The sequence below is a fragment of the Phoenix dactylifera genome, chromosome 17 (assembly GCF_009389715.1).
Source record: "Phoenix dactylifera cultivar Barhee BC4 chromosome 17, palm_55x_up_171113_PBpolish2nd_filt_p, whole genome shotgun sequence".
Classification (NCBI taxonomy): domain Eukaryota; kingdom Viridiplantae; phylum Streptophyta; class Magnoliopsida; order Arecales; family Arecaceae; genus Phoenix; species Phoenix dactylifera.
The window spans coordinates 7,717,671-7,739,759 of NC_052408.1; the positions used below are offsets into that span (position 1 = coordinate 7,717,671).

Below are 22,089 nucleotides of genomic sequence, written 5' to 3' on the forward strand. Positions count from 1 at the left end.
CTTAGCTCGTGGTAACGTCTGTGCGAATCAGCAAGAGATTTAGATTTTAAGTTATTAGGGTGAATGCGTTTGCTGATCTGTAGATACGATGCAAATGACTGTACAGACTCAGACACTCTATGCTGACGAAACATGGGGATCAGGTCTATAGTGGCAGGGTGCCTAAAGCTGGACTCCACACCATTAACTCGAGCCACAAGGGTAAACACGGATACTCGATATTCGACATCTTTCACTACCTCTTTCGAAGTAATGATGTGAAGTGGATTGTGTTTACTCAGATCAGCACTCTTTTTCAGGGACGGACTTTCTAGGAGGCATCGGGTTCAGTCTAATTTTTCGGTCCTGAAAAATGAAACTACACGAGTTCACAAACTTTATAAAGTGTTACGTCCAAATCGTATAGCTAAGGTCTTCCTTCTTAGGATACAAGTCTTATAACCGTTCCAAGAGATGCAACCTTTTCCTCTCGGAAAGACGTCTCCTAGGAATTTGAATTTGGTTTTAATAACGTTTAGGCTGGATCCCCGGCAACCTTTCCACTTCTGTGCCGAGGTCACGTGCATGCTAGTTTCTCACGTGCATTACATCTTTCTAAGGTAAAAATCTCTGGTAGGGAAGAAATTTCGTTTTATAGCAGTCATAAAAATCTCTGCTAGTTATTCTTTGTTTTTGTTAGTGATTTACCTGGAGCGTATTCTACATTTGTATGTAGGGAAAGATATCATTCGCCATTACTTGTCATTATTGCCCCTCTTAAATTTTGTTATTACTACTGATTTTTCTTGTTCATGTTTTTAATTGATGCCAAGGTTCAAATGTTAAAACTTCTAAGCTTAAAAAATATCCTTGAAGTGCTGACCCTGTGACCGTGCATAAAACCAACCATTTGCACAATATTTGATTATACATTAATTAGCAAGATGGAGAAGTGTTTTCTTTTTCTTTTTTTCCCAACAAGAGGTTATTGACGGCTGTCAGAAACACAAGAAGACCAAACTATATGCTGCTAAGTGCAGTAGGTTTATGCTTGGCAGCATGCTTCTGCCTCCGTCAACTCCACACCGGCCATGCTTTCATCCTCCGCCGCTGCCCGGCCGTCCTTGTAAACGTACCACCTCGCCGCCACCAAGTAGACCCCCAAGTTCACCAGGCACAGCACTGCCAAGAGCCAGTAGAAGTTGTAGAGCTTCCCGCGGTTCAGGTTGTCTGCGAGCCATGCTCCATGGCCGCTCTCCCCTGTCACCTTATGCACGATGGTCACCAATGCCGAGCTGACGAAAAACCCTAATGACAGGGTGCTCAGGAACAGCCCTGTGCTCATGGTCTTCATTCCCTTAGGACACTCCCTTAGGAAGAAGTCCAACTGGCCAATGTAGGTGAAAGCCTCCCCCGACCCAACCAAGAAGAACTGAGGGACCAGCCAGAAGACGCTCAATGGAACAGTAGCTCCCTTTTGCATGGTGACCGGGTTCGACCGGGCCACGTTGAGGCGCTTGATCTCGACGAGGGCGGCGGCCGCCATGGCTAGAATGGAGAGGACGAGGCCCACGCCGATGCGTTGGAGCGGAGTGAGGCCATGGGGATTGCCGTTGAAGCGGCGGGAGATGGGGACGATGATGCGGTCGTAGACGGGGACGGTGAGGAGGATGGAGCCGACGAAGAAGACGGTGAGGGAGCCCGGCGGAATTTGGAAGGATGGTCCAATGCGGCGGTCCATCGTGGTGGCCTGGGACACCGAGAAGGTGGTCATTTGGGCGTAGACGGTCCAGAACATGATGGTGGTGGCCCAGATGGGGAGCATTCGGATCACAATTTTCACCTCCTCCACGTCTGTTAGGGTTGATAAACGCCATTTGCTCTGTTCGGTGGACTGGTTGACGACGATCGCAGCATGATCCAGGAAACTGCAACAAAGCGAATAGAATCACATGAAAAGCCAATTCGTTGCAATTTTGATCGATAAGCTTACATGCATGCCATCAAATTGGAGCAGGCGTAGCCTTTTTAGCTAATGTCATTATGCCAATTGCTTTGGAGGAAATAAATAAACACCACTTTTTCCCTTTTTACATTGGTATATCTAATCCTTGATTGTGGTAGAGCTAGCAACAAATCTCTAAAGTATTAGTGAATATCTCTGAATATATGTTGGCATTTTGACATCATAAATTGTAGGATCAGTGTAACAATCTAAGATCAAACCCAAAAAGACTAGCTGGAAGTTATTATTTGGATTCTTTGGTTTTGTACAAGTACTTAAGTTTTATTCAGCGAATAATCAATGTAGGACTAAAATATACACCTGTTAATCTGATAGGCTACTTTATGAGAGAGATTGAATGTGGCAAAAGATGTTGAAATTTCATTTTCACTGGCACGATATTAGCTAGTCTCATGTTAAAAATGTTATGCAACTCGTGCCATGTTAATAAAAAGATAATACCACATTAGTTATGTTGCAAGCCTGTCCTATAGAAAGGTCTTGAGTTGCACTATATGGGATTCATGGGAATGAGTGCTGGAAGGGAACGGGGATTTCAACTTTGACCCATTTCAATATTTGATATGATAATTAAGGATGGAATCATATTTCTTTCGAAATCAGTATTATTTCATGTGAAGGAATGACAATTGTACAAATACAGGGAAGGAACCATCATTTTTATGAAAATATGAATGAATGATATTCTTTTGACAATAAGCTAATTAACAATATTTATGATATAAGATAATTACATAATATATTTTGATAGGAATTAATTAACAATGACTATGTTATAAAATAAAAATAATTTAATAAATATATAATTGAAAAAAGATTTTATTAAAAAATAGTAAAAATACCGAGTAGCATGCATTATCAACTCTTACTCAAAGGTTTATTATATGTTATATGCTAGCATATGGGCATTGTTCGATGCTTACTAAAGAAAAATAAAACATAAATATAAATTGCTAGATACTATTAATTAAATAGATAAAATATATCAGATAAATATTAAAAATTAACTAAAATATAAAATAATAATAATAAAATTAAAATATTAAATAAAATTTAAAAATATGCATAAAAACCAGGATACAATATAAATAATTATGATTGATATTAAATTTTAAAAAATAAATACTAAATTAACATAACATTTATTATATTTATACATAACTGGTTAAACTAGATATTGCAATTCAACTGCTATTCCTTTTTAATGTATTCTTTCGTTTCAAATCCAAACAATGGAATCAGAATCATGAATCTGATTTTCTACCTTTTGTTTTCATTCCATTCTAATACTTTTCTTTCCTAGGAACCAATGGGAGCATTATAGGTTTCAAAGGGGGTCAAAAGGGTTGCGGTTGTTCGCAATCTAGCCCAAAGCCGAAGATTTTAGAGAACGGGTCAGAATAAATATTAAGCCTTAACAGCCCCCTCGCATACGACCTGGATCGGACAATTCACACGTGATGGCATGAACAATTCAAGAATGACTTGAGATAATAATTGTGAGAATCTATGTGGACATATATTTAATTTCACATTCGCTATACACTGAGTAGATCTTAGACACTTATACACATGCTAAAAAATTTAAATAATATCGTTCGGATAGTTTTCTTGGGTGAGATCTTTGATTGTAATAAATAGTATTAAAGCGGATCTGACCCATAGCCTATGTGGACTAGAGGACATTGTAGCATAGGCCCATTGGGACTGACCATAGACCGATTTACTGCTTGTAATTAAATTTGAATGGGATCCTTAGCTTGGCAAAAATGCTAGGGCTTAAACAGGAGAAGTATATGAGGATCCATGCCGGTGTGTGTGTAGTCGCACATCGGCTATACACTGGGAAGATCTTAAATATTTATATAGGGCCAAAAAATTCAAACAATACTTTCTAGCTAATCTTTTTAGATGAGGTTATAGGTTGTGACAAGAATGAGTCTAACTCCCCACCTTTATTCATATTCCGATTCTTTTTCTTTCCTGAGAACTAAACATAGGATTATAGGTTTTAAAATAGGTTGCAAATGTTAGCAATCTAGCCCAAAAGCTCAAGCTATTAGAAAAGGGTCAATAACGTATATCAGTCCTTGACACCTTTCTTCAAGTACAACCTTGCCTGGATGACGCTTGTGAAGGTATGAACGAGTCGGGAATGACTCAAGATAAGAACAAGAACAACTCAATTGGAGATGAATCTGGGGAAGAAAAGACACAAAAAATTATAGGTTTCAGAATAGGTTATAAATGTTAACAATCCATCTCAAAAGCTGAACCGGCAAGTCAAAATGAATGCTAGGCCTTCACAACCCAACACCCAGTTAGATTTATTGGAGCATGCACTAAAAGTAAAAATGAGTCAGGCATCTTCAAGATAAGAACAAGTCAAAAATAACTCAGCCGGAAACAAATCAAGCAAAGAAAATACTCAAAAAAAGAGAGAGTAGAATTGGTTTGAATAGGGATCTGAACTGTTGTGTGTGACTTGGAGCAGGCCATGCACTAAAGGCATGAACGAGTCAAGAATGACTCAGAATGAGTTAAAAACAACTCACCTGAAAAATGAGCAAAAAGACTCGAGATAATTAACGAGTAAAGTTGGTACTATGTTAACTAACCACTAGACTCTAAAAGATTAAGATAGTAGGAGGATGGGCCCATTTGTAATTAAGATCATCCAAGGTTCCCATATGTAATTAAGATCACCTAAAGGATGGAACTTGAAGAAGGTAAACCCACAGAAAGCAAGGAGAGAGAACTAGGCGTAATGGATAGCTAAGGATGGCTTTCTCTGATACCATTTTAGTATTCCAGTCTAAAATCTTAACCTCTTAGGGAAGAATCAACAATATATTACCGACTTCAACACATTATTAGATAAAATTTGTGGATATATATATATATATATATATATATATATATATATATATATATATATATATATATATATATATTATGCCACATAATGAAAGAAAAGTACGATGCAATTGTATACAGTATTGCCCTACTGATGCCCACAGCTGCAATATGAGAAAGGACTTAAATAATAATATAAAAACATAATTTGAGAGGCAGGAGATATGAGAATTAATCTTAAAGAAAATCCTAAAAAGAGAATCTATAAGAAAGATATGTCATAAACCATGAAATAGATGCTGTGTGAATCTTATAATGTCATAAGGCAATTTTAATCTTATAACGATTTAGAATTTTAACTAATTAAAATTGTCTATTTTGGTAAATGACTACGACAAAGAGACAAAACCAGGAAACCAAGGAGAAGTGGGAAATTATAAAAAAAAGAATCACAGAACATGCTACCTTTGGGAGCTTTAGCTTCCAGATTTGATGATTGACCACTTTTTATTTTTTTATTATTGGCTATGCATTAAGAAATTTATCTAAGAGAGTATAATTTGGTTAGGTGCGTGAGTTGAAAGAGAGTAATGTAGAGAGAGCGAGAAAGAGGCTGGTGGGCGCGCAGCAAGATAGCTCTCTGCCCAAGCTTTTATTCTATCTTGTCCTCACGCAATTCAATTTTGCCGGCATTACTTTCCATCCTAATGACTCGCTTCAACGAATCCACCGTTGGGCAGAGAGACCTCAGAAAGAAGTCTCACAGGCGTTTTTAATGGCCTCGTGATGCATCTATTTGTCCTATTCATGGGGGGAATAAAGTAAAGAAGGCCGTATTTGGAATCTTATGACAGGGTGATTTAGTTCTAACGGGCAAGAGATAGAATGCTTCATTCTATATGTCTTCTCTTGGACTCCATTTCATACGTCCTTCTCCTATAAATGTTAGTAAGGGTTCTCATCTCCTATCATGTTATTAACATATATATATATATATATATATATATATATATGGTCTGCTTTGCACATAAAAGTCTTTTCATTATAAAAATTTCAAATGTCAAATTTCTAAGTTATTTTGTGCCACTGAAAGAAGTAATAGCAATGGTTATACAACTAATAATAATTTAATAAAAAAATAAAACACCAGCTTTTATGTGTAATGCCTCATTAGAGCCGTTACTTGTTGCCATGGTTCCTATATATATATATATATATATATATATATATATATATATATATATATATATATATATATGGTTACTTAGTTTCATCCGAGCGCTGATCACTCTCGCCAGCCAACCTCTTCAACTCGAAACTTAGATTTTCATGGCATCGCACCCTATCAGTAGCTCTCATAACCGATGTAGCTCTCGCTCTAGATTTTTTATACCTCTTTGAGTTAGGCTTCCTATTACTAAGCCATATCTTTAATATAATTAGTCAAAATTTCAACACGATTTAGTGTGTATGCACTGGGAAGAAGTTTAGAATCCTCAAGGCTGGATTCTTGGAGTACGTCTAGTTCAGGTGCTTGATACTGGCAGTGTGCGTTGGAAGATTTTCCTCCTTAGACTTAGCCTATATTCGGTGCAACACTTTTGTCACTATTATCTTTGGCCAAGCCCATGCAAAGTCTCTTAGGTCTTTTAATGCCACAAGAAGTACAAAAGATGAGATGGAGCGAGCTACATAACCCTATTATACCACATGGGTTGTGTCCCGAGCTAGCCACCAGACAAGCACACCAGCTTGTAGCCTGTGCAGCCAAATAGGAGGTGTCATAAAAGCCTTCCAATCATTGTCCTGCCTCAGTCCAAATACAGCTCAAATCTACCCAGAATTCAAAAAAATATAGATGTTCAAATAGGTTTCGCACCTTTGATATCCAGGTCAAGAATGAAAGATTTCCTATGTTGTTGGTTAGATGGAAATTATATATGGTGATCGGATATTTCTAAACTTTTGTGTGGTCATGACAGTGTTAAACAAAATTGTCAACCTTTTAATCTTTTAAGCTAAGAGGACATCGATTTCACTAATAAATTTAAATTTAGCTGATGTCAAAATTGTTTCTTTCCAATGCAAGAAGAAGTTGTTATTCGCTGGTATGCCGATGGCTTTTACTTGAAGTATGTGACAATCGTCAACAATTTAGACGTTCTCAAATATGCACCTTACGCTATAGATGAGGAAGTGAACGAAGGGCAAATATTGTCCAAAGAATTTTTATATTGAGCCAGAGCTATCATTGACTACATTTTGTGCACGACTATCACAAGACGCTACTCTTATGTATAAGAATGGTATAGCTGATGGAAAATTGGATGTCCATATATAAATTTTCCATAGCATATTTGCTTACAAATAATGCTACGAGCCTACTTTGACAAACTTTTGGAACTATAGGGGAATCGTATATATAATCTTCGATAATATATACAATTCCCCTTGAGAAGATGAGGCTATGGAAACAACCAGTGCATCCAATATATCTAAATGCAGATTCATATTATCTTTTTTTCTTAATGTCATTAATTAAGTTTCAGCTATGACAAAGGTAATATATAATTGGCACAAGAAAACTTGGGCAAGACATTAATATGTTCACGGGCTGCTCCCTATCCCTTGGACAACTTGATGTTTTGTATGGTACCTAGGTTCACACGCTTCAACTAGTAACGTGTCAAGTGACCAATTGTCATGTCAATTCCTTCTGTTTGGTTACTAAACGTTAGGGAGGGAGGGAGAGAGATGAAATAAGAGTGGGAATTTACCGGAACTGTTTGGAGTGCGGCAGCCTCTGCTTTTCTCCATGGCTCTTCTTGGACAGATTCTTCTCCCGTTGGCCGGAGCTGCCATCGATATCATGCAGCATCGAAGGATCCAACGGCAATTCGAGGGCCCTCTTCTTCCACGCCGCCGCCACCACCGCCGCTATCTGCGTCAGGGGACTCCCCACCAGCTTCTTGAACCGATACCGCCTCGTCCCCGATAGGAACACCAGCAGCCCCGCCACGATGGCCGCCGCGCACAGCCCGTACCCCCACCGCCGGCCCAGGTTGTCCTGGATGTACACCAGCACCGTCACCGCCAGCAGCGACCCGAGGCTGATGAAGAAGAAGAACCAGTTGAAGAACTTCATCATCTGGTGCTTCTCCCCCCGGTCCGTCTCGTCGAACTGGTCCGAGCCGAAGCCCGACACGCTCGATTTCAGCCCGCCGGTTCCCAGCGCCGTCAGGTACAGAGCCAGGTACAGCACCCCGAGCTGCGCCGCGGAAGCCTTCACGCAATTGCCTGATCCTACATCGGTGCACGCCGGCGGTCGCAGCCCCGGCACCGCAGTCGAGATCGTCAGGATGGTCACGCCCTTTATTGTTCAGCGATCCAATATTCGATGTTAGCAAGGAATGGGACGGATGGAGGGAGGGAGGGAGGGAGGGTTGCTGGTGGCTTACAGAGGCTTGGACGGCGGCGAAGATGGCGATGGTGAGGTAGCGGCCGAGGAAGGTGTCGGCGACGAAGCCGCCGAGGAGGCAGAGCATGAAGGAGGTGCCCATGAAGTTGGTGACGGTGTTGGCGGCGGCGGCGTTGCCTAGGTGCATGGTGCCGGTCAAGTAGGTGACCAGGTTCACTGCTATTCCCAGGGTCGTCAGCCTCTCATTCAGCTCCACCACTGAGAATAGTCGAACGAACCTTGGATTTCATTTTGTGTGTACAAGTTAGGATTAGGATGTAGAGATACAGGGCGAAGTACATGTACCTAAGATCATGGCGGCGCTGGTCCAGCCGCCGGATTGGGCTCGGACGGCCGGGCGGCCCTTGTAATCCCAGGCATCGGATAGGATGTTGCCGGGTTCGCCGGTTTCAGGCAGGCCGACCATATCTAGCCTCTATTAGCTTTGGTAAAAGAGGTAATTGGATTTGTTTTTTTTATTGGGTGAGGGGGAGGTGGGAAGGCTTCTGGCTGGAAGAGGGGGGTTTGCTTTCCTTTGGCCGTGCACAGGGAGGCGGCAGGGCTTTTATAGAGGGAGAGGCCAGGGTTAGTTTGGTCTTAGGGGGTAGCCAATCAGTGTGGTGGGGCATCCATAATTAATGGAAGTTATTATTTTTTTTTGTGTCATCCGTCAAATTCAGTTTTGGATAAGTTCCCCCTTTTGATATAGATACATAACTAGTACTGCATTTAGCTCATTCAGTGGCAATAAGGAGGGCATCCGTGGGTCATACATGCATGGGTTCATATAGTAGAACCGGCCACTGCAGCCAAAATATTGGATCTTAGATCTCTTTCAGGTGGAGAAGGATGCCAATACACTGAACTTAAATTAGTTCGATTCTTGATGAGTTCCCACTTAAGATATAGCAAAGGCATAGTGCGGCGTAACTTCATCGAGAGGCAATCAAGTAAAGTGGCCCGTGGCGGTCGTATTTGTGACTTCACATAATAGACTGCAGGATTGCTACCATATGATGGATATTTAGATCTCTTTCATATAAAGAGGGATGCCAACAAGCTGAGCTAAGATAGCTAAACAAAATTATACCAATTGGATTCAACTTATATGACTAAGGTTGACATAAATTGTATACAAGAATAGTGCTAGTCGGTAAACTTGGTGAAATTTTACTAATGTTGATAAAAAAAAAAAAATTAGTTTCTTCTCTTATGGAAACGAATGATCTCAAAGTACTACCAATAGTTGTTATTTTTTTTAGAAAAATAATTGCATGAATAATTTTTGTTTTCCAAAATATATTCATATACTAATTTGGTTTTGGTGCAAACGTCAGGAATTGAACATTTTGCTTGAGACGCGTGCCTGTCTACTTTTGGAGCACCGAGTGAGAACCAAATCTGTGTGTACTTTTGGACTCATTTAAGTAACTGGCATCAACTACAGCAGAAATAGGCAAGCTCCAATTACAGGACAGCACGACGACAAAGCCTATTTGTAATTTGTAAAAGAACTCGTCGTTTTAAACCCGAGTGCAATGGAACAGCATACACACAGATTGTTTCCTGCTTCCAACTCAACTCATCGGCCTTGCATTTCGTGAGATTATCATTATTGAGTTATTTGATGTAGACAGCCTTCTTGGCTTCGGGTCAAGAATTACATAGACGTGACGTGCTTCAGCCGTGCGCGGTAATCTTGGACGCATCCACTGTCCAATCACACTCGCTCAGCTCCTCAAATCACCTCTTCCTTTTTAATGACCATCAAATCATCCCCTTTGAATGGGCTAACCCTGCTTCGTTCTCTCACCGCAATTCGCCCCTTGAATTAGGTTTGGATTAGAAGGGACAATTTATCACCTATTTATTAAATAGATCGAATCAAAATTTAGACTTTGGATCCATTTTGGTCTGTGTAAAATCTATTTAGTCTAATAAAAATTACAAAATCCACTTCCATCCTGTTTAACCTAATCTAATCTATTTAAATTTATTTAATCTGTTTAAAATCTATTTAACCTATTTTATCGGTTTAACCTGATTTGATCTATTTAATAAACAGTTTATGCATTTTGGATCGAGTTCCTAATTAATAAACAGATCGACCTATTTAGTAAATAGATCGAACTTGAATTGATGAATTTTGAGCTTGATCTGTATTGATTCGATCCGATCTAATTGGTTTGGATGGAGTCATTATCGGGTAGATATCAACTAGAGTTATCGATGAGATTCGTGCCGACCCAATCTGCCGTATGAAATCGAGAAAGCAGGTGTGAATTGGCGACTGGGATAGGGTGGGCCTGCTCGACCGGCCATTTGGTCCCCGTGGGATCATCAATTGAGAGGTGGGTTGCAGCCGATAAGAACTCCCGAATCAAAAGGATTCACACATTGGTAGACTGCCTCCTCGCCAAGTTCCACACCAATGATTGGAGGTATTTTTCACCCTCATCCCCATTCCCCAGGGAGGAGGGTATCAGTGATTTCAGCAAAGCAATAACTCTCAACAGCCAGCTACAACCTAACTTTGCGGCATCGTGGTGGCAAAGGGACTTGCTCCAATCCCAATGAAGACTTTATGCTGCCCTCACTTCTATGCCTTATGGTAGTTTTCTTTTAATTAGTGAAGAAAAGGATGGTTTAGTCCATGGTACTAAGACTCAACCTTGCAACTCTTTTTATGAGTTATAAGCATAATAAAGAATGTCAAATTTATTCTGCTTGACAATATGTGTCATTCATTTATGTGTCTTGCTAAGGTGGCTTGCTTGAAGATAAGTAGGTGGATTTGTCTCAAATATGAGAGCGCGGAGATTGTTGAGGAGTGCATAAAGAAGTCTTTTGGAGTGAAATTTAGAAGGAAGTATATGCCATTTTCGACCATAAATTAAAAATATATAAGTATTATTATTACATGTGAGAAATGTTTTCTACAAGTGTATTTTGACTTGCTGTTTTTCTTTAATGTTAAAATGATATTTTTCGTCAATAGATGCACGACCGTAAATTTTAATTTATGTTACAGAAAACATTATAATTTAGAAGAGTAAGAAAGAGAAGCAAATCAATAACTTGAAAACGGAAGCGTCAGTGCCTTATTAGCATGCGAGATTATGTGAATAATTTTCTTCCAAGCAAGTTAAAGTATCTAAGAGAACTTTTTATTGCAACCATATTTTGAGAATAGTCTAATGGGTAATGTAATATATAATCCAATATTCAGTAAAAGAATTAAATATGCAAAGTTGTATTTACTCTATAAATTGTTATAATTTCATAAATCAGTCAAAATTTTAGTTAATTGATATTTTAACACAACTATTGAGGTCAAGATTACTAATTGAATGCTAACCTAAGCTTTTCAGAAAAGAAGCTTAAATTCTTAAATTATGCTTGTTAAAATCAAATGTGTTTTGTCTTTTAGGGGTCAGGTAACTATTTTAAAATGGTTCCTAACCTACCAATTGGACCTACTTTGATAAATCAATATAAAAGAGCTTGAAAACCAGCCAAATACCAGTTAGGGGCATCAATCTAAGTGGACCCCTGGCCTCTTTTAATAGATTAGAAGTTAGGCAAGGAACAATATACAGCATGTTCCTACCCTCTTCTTCCTTTCTCCACTCTTTTTCCATCGTTGGTCTAAAATAAATATTCCCAACATCCTATATTCTTCTATGTATTTTCCTTGAGAGGATGATTTCTTTAATCTAATGTTACATTCTAATTTATTTCTATACTTCTTTTTTTTTTTCTTTGAGAGGACTAATTCCTAATGTCATATATTTCTCCTTTGTGTTCCTATTCTAATTCTATTATAGTGCAGAAGGCATACAATAATAGGGGCAATTTAGGTTCCTAGATGTGCCAATGTACATAGTGCTACATGGTTTTTATTGAAATAAAGTGGCATTTTGATATGTAGGCTTGTGCTAGTCACTCAAGATCTCCTTCTATTGAAATATTGACGTCCTTGCTAGGCTAAAGTTTAAAAATCAAATTCAATCTCCAACACTACAATCAGCTTGTAACCAACCCTAATGGACTCATGCTACAATGTTTTCTAGTTTATATGGGCCATGTGCCTAGCCTGTTCCGATACTATTCGTAACTATTCAGGACCTCATTTAAAAAAAAAAAAACTAGCTAGAAGATATTATTTGTGCTTCTTGGTTACAGATAAATACCCAAGATCTTCTCAATGCATAATCGATGCGGGACTAAAAGCATGCCCTCTTGAGTTCTCACATGCTAGGCAGGCAAAGGGTCTATTATTCCATAATTTGTATTGCCAACTCTTTCAAACTGTTGGATAACCTAATCAATCATGAATTTATAACATCATTTCATACCGAAGAACCATCAAAAAGATTTATATCATGTAATATGGTAGGTTGAACAAGTTCTTTATAACTTTGTCGCATTTTTTTTTGTTGCGCATTATCATGTTGCCCTTTTTGTTGCATTGATTCCAATCCTTTTTCTCCCATTCTTTATTTCTTTCTTTCCCTCAAAATATTCTGTATTTCTTTCTAAGAGTATTGGGTATGTGGCAACCCGTACTGGAATTATAAACAGGATTTGATACATCTCAACTCTCAAGTGAGTACAGCTCCTTCAAGTAGCCTTTCAGTAGGTGGTTTAGGCTTCTTCTAAAGCTTGCAAAACCCACCCTCTTTATTCCCCATCAGGCAGAAAAACATTATAATAGAAAGATCACAATGTAGGACAAGATATGACATTTTCTGTTTCCATTTTTCTCATTAAGGCATGGGATGCTTCCCGAAGCAACGAGCACCTCATGGATTGCTAATGAGTTTGGAACGATCGAGCCCAAAGATGCCCTTCTCATCACTTGCCTTGCATCTGAGGAATTTTTGGCTTTAAGACATTGATAGGTGGCAGCGAGCATCAAATAGCACTGCCCAATTAGAAAAAGCCTGCCTTCCGCATGAAAGATCTTCTCATGAATCGTTCAGCTCTCTCTTCAGCCTTGCCTTTTGGGAAAGAAATCCAAGTCCTGTCCAATAGAAACCTAATAAGAAAAGTAGACTCGTCCTTAAGAAATGCTCTCTACTTTTTCTTTGAGAATTGAGGAATAGGTGCTAAATTTTGATGGTTGCATCTGTCGATTAATAATCTCTATTTCTTTGGTCCTAAGCAAAAGAGGGACTGTGGGAGGCCCGGACATTCAATGCATGGATAACACATGCAACCTTTTTCCTTTTTGTTTGTCTAGTGTTGCATTTGTGTTAACTCAAAAAGAAAAATTCTCTCTGCACCCATATCGTGGGGGAAAAAAAAGGTTCTCACCTTTGTTTAAATGAGGTTTGACTTGTAGATTAGTGCTCGGCTCATGATACACACAAAGCTTTAGTGTAGTGAATAGATGACTAAGATCAAATCTAGGTCAAGTTGTATACGTGGTGGTGCACAATATTGTGAGGCATCTAAGAGTAAGATTTGTGATCTAGCTCCAATCAAGCCCAAAAATGGTGCATCTGTCTATGTTTGCATTAAAATGAAGTAGCCTCTCTCTACAAATGACATCCCGTCATTCTAGCAGGTTCCTAATTAATCTTCTGGGTTTGCATGTTTAAGTTCTTTAAATTTTTATTCTCAAAAAGAATTTTCTTTGAGTTTTTGAGAATCCTTACAACATGGCAAGTGTTTAAACTACTTCATCATTGACAGCATCAACAAGTTGCTCACTGATGACTTGCACGCATAAGTGGTTTTGAAACCTCTCACATTTACGTTGCTGACTTTGTAGGAACCCCCCCCCCTCTCTATATATATGTGTGTGCGCGCGCGCATGTGTGCTCGTGCTGTGTATGTATATATATATCGATGAGAAAAAAAAAAGATATTTGAAAATTCACTTTATAAATTTTGAGCCTAGTTACCCTTATCACTAGACCGTTGCCCAATCTTCAGCCTCTCCTGACTTGAAATGCCATGGACAACAAAAGACTCTTCTTGCGAACCCACCTCCATATTTTGCTTTTCATATTGGCCCAACTTGCTGCTATCTACATTAAAACAACTTACTTTTACTTTTCTATTCATGCTTTTGTCGACTATCCTAGTTTTTTTCTTTTTCCCGAGTACAACGGTGCCTCACACAACATGCATGTGAGTACAACCACCAAAGTCAGAAAAAGAAGCTGACGAAGAGAGTAAAAAACCTTTGCTTGATTCACCTAGATGAATCCACCATAGTGATGCACCACGAAGGAACTATTCTAGCTCGACTTTCCTCAACCATGCCAGATCATGCAACAATGAAGGAAACCTAGCTAGATCCCTAGAACTACTCTATAGTTGGAAAATTTCTGTCACATGAGAGACCCAAGCGTCAAGTAACGTTTGCAATGGGCACCACTACACTCCATGCGCTTGAAATAAAAAAAAAAAAAATGACATGTTCCACTTCCCCAAGCCTCTCATGTCAACACAATCATGTTCGCAAGGCAACCCTAGTGAAACCCCACCAACCCATTCAAAACTCCACATTTGGGGGGTTCCATCACCCATAATCCAAATTACTTATGCCCTAACTTGGAGTGATAACTAGGGTTTGTCTCTCTTCTTTGTTGTTATATCATTATTTTTGTGAAAAGAGAAAAGTGCCACCTAGCTAGGCTGTTACAAATTTTGGTACAATTATTGTAAAGTCCAACATTGCAGATGGCAGCTCTCATGACCGTCCCAAGATACAATGAAGGAGACAAGGGAAGACAAAGTGATCATAAGAGGACTAATGTGCCATATCAATTGACAATAGCCAATGAAAGAGACGCTCGTGCTAACCACTATTTATTACTCTATAATGGATGAGAGAGAGGATATAGACATAGAAAGGGATGCTAGCTAGGCTGTTTTATGCCCTGATGACACGCAAGAAGGTTTTCTCATACACCTACATCCATCATCAATTCAACTCAAGCCTTGTCTCATTGGAATCCTTAGGATGTCATTATGGAATTTTAAGGGACCTATCAATACTAACCCATTCCCTGGGGTTGACCCGGCTGGGCTTATCCGCCACTTCTAGGATGGGAACCCTAGATCTAGCTCTGTGGTCACCTTGATAAATAAGAGGCTAAAATTTGTTTCGATGATAAATAAATAGATGATGACCTTTCTTTCCTAAGGAAAAATAAATGAATTCAATTGACTAACATAGAAGCATTTGTGGTGACGATTATATATGAGGCAGCATGAACGAGATCATTGATTTCGAAATTGACTGGTTCCTTGGAGGCGAGGGCTGCGATCGTTGCCACTGCTTTCGGTTAATGTATTTGTATGCATGGTTGTGGTGCAGAAAGGGTGCATGCAATCAAGGTTAAACTATAATATTATCATGACAGGTTGTGTCTATGTTATGTATGAGGTTGGTGGTCAATAAGATTGAACTTTTTAGGTTAACAACCATATAATATTGTGCTTCAAATCCAACAATATAAGGTAGTTATGAAGGCTTTTACATCATGGAGGCATTTATTTGCCTGCCTTTCGAGATGCTTGCAATTGAAATTGTGGTGCAAGGGAGAATAATTGCTTAGCTCTCCTGCATGTGCATTATGGTGTTGTTGCAATTAAGCAGTACATATTGTGTGCAATATGAGACTAAAACTAATAGTTGGGCAGCAAATATATCAAAAAACCAGCTTGTCTCCTCAATGTGGTAGGTTAATGGTCGCATTAGCCTCATTAATGGAGTTGGTCCAATCTATGACACTTGAGTTACAAACGTAGGGATGGTAGGTGCCACGATATCTTGTGCCATCGCCTTTGTGGCACTCTGTCCACATCATGATAATTACATTAGGAAGCAAGCTAAACAAGTTTCAATATATTAATATGTGTTTTTAAGATACATTGTTGGCACGCAATGCGTAGGAATAAATTTATTAGTGAGATTATAATTTATAGGACAATTTGATATGATCAGAAAAAAGAAGGATTTTCTTTAACCTGCTCAATTTAATATTTCGAATAAAGTAATAAAAATAAAAAATTTAAAAAGTGGAGCTTTAAGCTGTTTACTTTTAATAATTTTTTCATGATCCATAACTTGCGGTACATATCATAGATGCAAAGTAGGGTCTATAATCTTTGCTTTCATTCCTTTTATTCGCGTTCTCTAAAATCATGGTATATAGTCTCTATTTATACTAATAAGGACCTCCTTATTTGAGTTATATTCTTATTCTAGCTAAAATAGGAGAAGAATTTTAAGTTCTCTACTATTCTGAAAAAGATCTACTCTCTTTAACTGTGTTGGATCCTTCTTCTACTTAAAAGAAGATAAAACTTCGCTCTTTCTGTGCCAGTGAAGTCCAGCCCAAATCAAATTGGAATTCTTTTCTAATCAAAGGAGGAAACAAAGTACAAAATAGTAAAAATATTTCAAAAAAATAAATTTGGAACGAGAATTAGATCTTGACTCGAACACCAATTTTGTTTTTGGCCACATCGATAATTTTTTTCTTAACTAGAAGTCATGGCTTTCTAGAATCTCAGTACTCCACCAAGCCTTAAATGTTGATGATTTTGCTCTCAATGCTTGTCCAAACCTATCTAACGCAGTAGATTGGTCTATAGTGGATCAAATTATTTTTCTAGATCAAAGCTCATCTTGTCTATTGAATCTAGCTCCTATTATATTAAAACTAGAGTTAGAAGAATACCTATTTGCTCATCGCATGGCTGAACCTCATAGCTTGTTAATTGAATTGATATTCTTCTACGAAATATCCATCTTTTCTTAGCATCAGTAGGACAAATTTCTCATTGTCCCTAGATGGGAGATAAATTTTATAACAACAGTTGAAAATTTTGGAGCTGAATGCAGTAGCTGAATCATAAGTTTTGTGAATTATATGATCTTCTTCCCTAACTAACCGAGGCAAAACTGCACATCATCATTTGTCGAGGTAGAAGCCATTCTCGCTTTTGTCCTTCAATAAATTTTGAATATTAAAAGTTTTTCTTCTATCTAAATGTACTGCCTGCAGACTTGTACCATGCACTAGAGCTTCACAAAAGAAGAATCTCATACTCTGGCACCAATTTGATCCAATCAAAAGAGAAGAAAGGATTTTTTTGAACCAACTCATCTCAATCTCTTGAATAAAATAATAGACAACAAAGAATTTACAAAATAGGATTCTAAGCCTTTTACTTTCATTTATTTTTGTGATTTATTAAATATTGTAAATATTATGATGAAAAATAGAGTCTATGCTCTTGCTTTCACTCTTTTTTTTTTGGGAAAACAGAGGGAGTGATAGCAAAGAGCCAGTACTCTACTTTCTATCAATGATATGTACTAGAATTTGCAGATTACAGACAAGCAATTGGGCTAAAACCCTAACCACCATCATTAATTTCCTCCTTTCCTCTCCTCGTCGGTATGTCACTGCAAAATTCCATGATACCTGGGTTCTGAATAGAAGGGGATTCAGAACTAAGTTTCTATTTTATGTTCCTGCTCGCGTGTTTGCCGATGCCATGGGAATTTTGAGTTTGAGAGATTGATACCGGAGTTCCCCCCTTCTACCTGAAACAAAAAAGAGAAAAGAACAAGTGTTTGATTCAAGTTTTGGGTCCAATCAGAGTCTGTTGGACTCAATCATAACAATGTCATGGCCCTAATCACTGCATGTGGGGTTGGGAGACCTAATGTGCATGGGCTTGTTTTGTATGGACTATAAAAGAGTATAGCAAATGTTAGATATCTGCCAATTGCCAAACTTTTAGCTGGGTCTATCCATTGATATTGGCCTTCGTGCCTTCTACCATTTCTACAAAAGCCTTTTATTTTTTTTATTTTAGTTTATTTTATTTGGTAGAACAAAGCCTTAAGTTTTCTTTAGATATCTTTTCTTCGAGTATTTTTTTTGGAATGATGAAGTTAGGAATTGGATCTACAAAGTCCTTTCCTCCCTGTACGATAGCTGCAAATAAAATTAGTTCTTCTATCAAGAGTTCTATCTTTTAATTTTACACCATTTGTAGGCCATTGAGTTCGATCCTAACATTCTTTCTCCAGTCACCCTGATCCCATGATCTATCAAGAGAAAAAAAAATAGAAAGACAACAAAAGATAGAAAGAATCAGGGCGAAAAAATGGTTTTCATTATGATACTAGCTAACTGGACCATGTGCGCATTTAGAAAAATAAATTAATTAAAAGGTTTTAGGGGGTTCAAGTATAAACGAGATAACAAGTGTGGATTAGAGGAGCAGTAATCATGTTTTTGTCTATTTTAAATTGAAAAAGTATTTGGAAAAGATTTTCTTAAATTTTATCTAGGTTGAAATGTTTATCAAAATCAGATAGAGCTAGCCAAGATATAAATAGAATTGCACATGGATTACATATTTAATTTTTCAGTTTTATCTTTTTTTTTTTGGAGATATTTGTGAAGAGAGAAATTAATTTTAGTCAGAAAATTTGATAAATATAATCTGAAAAAGCATATCGCTCTCATGTTTAATAATACCGTGCCTATGTATATATACACACACAACATCCTTTATTTGCCTCTTTCAGCCTTTGGCTTGGTTTTCTAAGCTCAAAAAATATTAATCACTATTAACCGGAAATAATGGATAATGTCACAAAGTAACATTGATATTTCTTAGCATCATTCTTGATAGCAAAATTTATTGTTTTAAAACTCATGGATATTCAAAAAAGAAAGAAAGATGAATAATGATAATTCCTATTGAAACAGATCATACAACAACCAAATAGTAAAAAAGAGGATAATATTTTAAAATCGCATTATTTGATATAGTAACATACAGCTCATGTACAGCCACCTTTACAGCTAATGTACAGCTAAGCTAACAATATGTAAGTCTCTGGGAAATTTTACAATGTTATCCATCTTGACATCCAAAATGATATTATATTTTGCTTATTTGGCCACCACCAAGAAAAAAATGGGTGCTAAGGGTTGCTCAACAGCAATAGACTGTAGCTGCTATAATGTTACCAAAAGCTAAAAGAACTGAACTTACATAGACCAAGAGCATACAATAACCAAAGACTAAGAGAAGTGAACTTATGTAATTCAAGAGCAAACAAACGTCCAAGAGCAAGGAAGGCAAGACCCATGCACATGATACTCACTCTAGCCATAAACTCTAAACTGCTACCAAAAGAAAAGAAATCATTAGTTTGTTATATGTTTATTATAATTTATTATGTAGTTATTGTATGTTTATTATGTACTTATGATAACTTATCGTTATTTGTTATGTGTTTATGATATTATTATAATTATATATGTTCGTTTGATGGTATATAGTTATTATGTGTTTGTTATAATTATTATAATAATTCAGTTAAAAAAAGTATTAGTGAATTTGTTACATATTTTAAGATAATTAATTATGTAGTTAATATATACCTTTTGAGCTATCCTCAAATAGGTCAAAGAATTGGGGCACATATAGATTCATCCAATGGACCTTTAGACATGACAAATCACATGTTACCAAATAGTTAGATATGAAGAGGACTATAGAATTTTGGAAGCGGTAGTATGAAAGATATACCCTCACTTCCAAAAGTATTACAAGAAAATTAACTCCTGGATTTGTTCCTTCTAACCAAAGGAGAATGACGAATAACCGAGGCTTCTGGAATAATAGCTTCCTTCTAGGAATTAAAAGAGGGTGCATCAAGCTACTATTATAGCAGGCTTATTGGATATTCTTGCAGAATTTACTCAAATCTAATTCGCTCATCTTTACAAGTTAGGATATAAATGAACAAAGTGTTAGTTTCACAGCCTACATTGGATCATTGGGTAAATTCTATAAAACAATATTTGGACATCGTCAGCTGAAACCCAGCTAGTATGCATCCCTGCCTACAAGAGTAACATACAACGAAAGTCTACTTATTAATATGAGTACTTCTACCACTCCTTGCTCCATTCTTCGCTCTTTCTTGGTCTTGCATGGCAATCAGGGATTGGTGAAATACACCATGGATGGGTTGCAATTGAAGGGTAAACATCAGCTTTAACTATACAACATGCACCATATTGGCATAGGAAATGGGGGTTATCTGATCACAGAGACGGATGTTAGACATCCCATTACAACCTGTCATATTTGGCACCCAAAACAATATGCTATGTTTTGAGGAGGAATTATTAGTTTGACTGGATCCACCGTGGACCACCAATAATTCGTTCTAGTGCATGTTGCTTTATACTCATAAAAAAGAAGAAAAAGAAGGGAAGAGGGATTAAATTCATCTTAACGTGTGTTGTTATTACACATAAAAATAAAAAAGAGAAGGAAAAAGGGATTTTTGTTACATGTGTTGCTTTTTGGTTGGATTGATCCACGGTGGATTTGATCCAACTAATAATTAGGTTTTCATCTCTATAATTGGAGGACATGGTGGCTATTGAGGGCTGTACAACTCTTAGTGGTGCAAAATATGTACTACAAAGGATCCGAATTCAGAAAATGGGGCAAGAGGTGTAATATTTTCTAGTTAATGTTAGTCACATGGCAACATTTTGGCTTGTCGATAACATTGATTCTAGGTCCTTGATCGAGTTTTGGGATTATGTGGCTCACTTTGCTTTATATAGATATGTTGATCGAGCACAATAAAATGTTTTATTGTCCAATTTTTACCATAGGAAGATAAAAATGATCAAGATAATTAGCTAGCAAAGATTGCAAAGAGATGTGAAAAACATCATAGCTGGATTGACTCCTAGCTGATTGATATACCGTGATACAAAAAAAAAAGGTTAAAACTACAATTAAAAATTTTATGCTTAATTTCTCAAAATGTTTCCTTTTCATGGAGAAGGATATCATCATTTTTGAAAGCCTTCCAATTCCAACAACTTGGACCCAATTAAAGATGTCTCCAAAATATACTTTTCTTTTCTTTCTGAAGAAATATGGTGGGATTGCCACCACCATGATTTTAAGTGAACTACTCAATGAGAGAAATGCCAACTAGCTTAGCTAAAAACTATCAGCTATATCACCAAAATACTTCGTATCAAAGGATAACATACTTGTCATATTGATATTATCCTAACTTTTTCTTCAAAAGGAATCCTAATTACTAAATTCATTCGTTGATTTGTTCTCCTCCCCATAAGTTGAATTGCTCATTCCATCCATGGGCATGGCTTGTTGATGGCCTTTTCCTCCCTGAGAGAAAGCATTGCCATGGCCACGAGGAATAAGTCAAATGATCAAGACAAGGAATCCATGGTATGCTTCTGATTCATTTCAAAGCAACAACCAAAGCATCCATAGAGAGTGACGTCTCAGAGGTTAATTTAACCATGGCTTAACCAGACTTTAACTAAAGTATAAACAAGGTGACAGTGCGGGAAAGCAAGAATAGCTATGACGTATATCAGGACGCTCGATATCTCAAAAGAAAATAACGGATTAAGACAACAGATGACACTGGAGTCCAGTAGGATATAGTCCTCCTTGATCAGCATTCAATGATATGAGGTATGCAGTGTGGACTCCCGTGACACACATTCGCTTTCAAGCACCAAATTAATAATTAGGTGGTGCATGCTCCTTCGTCCATATAGAATTCCCTTTTTATAGTCAAGACATATGAAGGGAATTATGGTTGTTAAGTTTTCCCCCACTATCTATTCTATTGTACAGGGTCAAGGTGGGCCTCATAAGGACTTTGTATAAACTGAACCTGGATTTTTTGGCATGTAGAATGGATGTT

The 22,089-nt window shown here is 37.5% G+C and overlaps 1 protein-coding gene across 1 annotated transcript; it reads right to left on the reverse strand.

The window, feature by feature from the left end:
- Positions 1 to 849: 849 nt before the first annotated feature.
- On the reverse strand, positions 850 to 8,861 carry LOC103720688 (protein NRT1/ PTR FAMILY 6.3-like). Its single transcript, XM_008810519.3, has 4 exons — positions 8,625 to 8,861; positions 8,320 to 8,537; positions 7,639 to 8,231; positions 850 to 1,907 (listed from the first exon to the last, which is right to left on the reverse strand). The coding sequence occupies exons 1-4, from the start codon at positions 8,743 to 8,745 to the stop codon at positions 1,025 to 1,027; spliced, it is 1,815 nt and encodes a 604-aa protein (XP_008808741.2). The 5' UTR covers positions 8,746 to 8,861; the 3' UTR covers positions 850 to 1,024.
- Between the last annotated feature and the right edge of the window lie 13,228 nt (positions 8,862 to 22,089).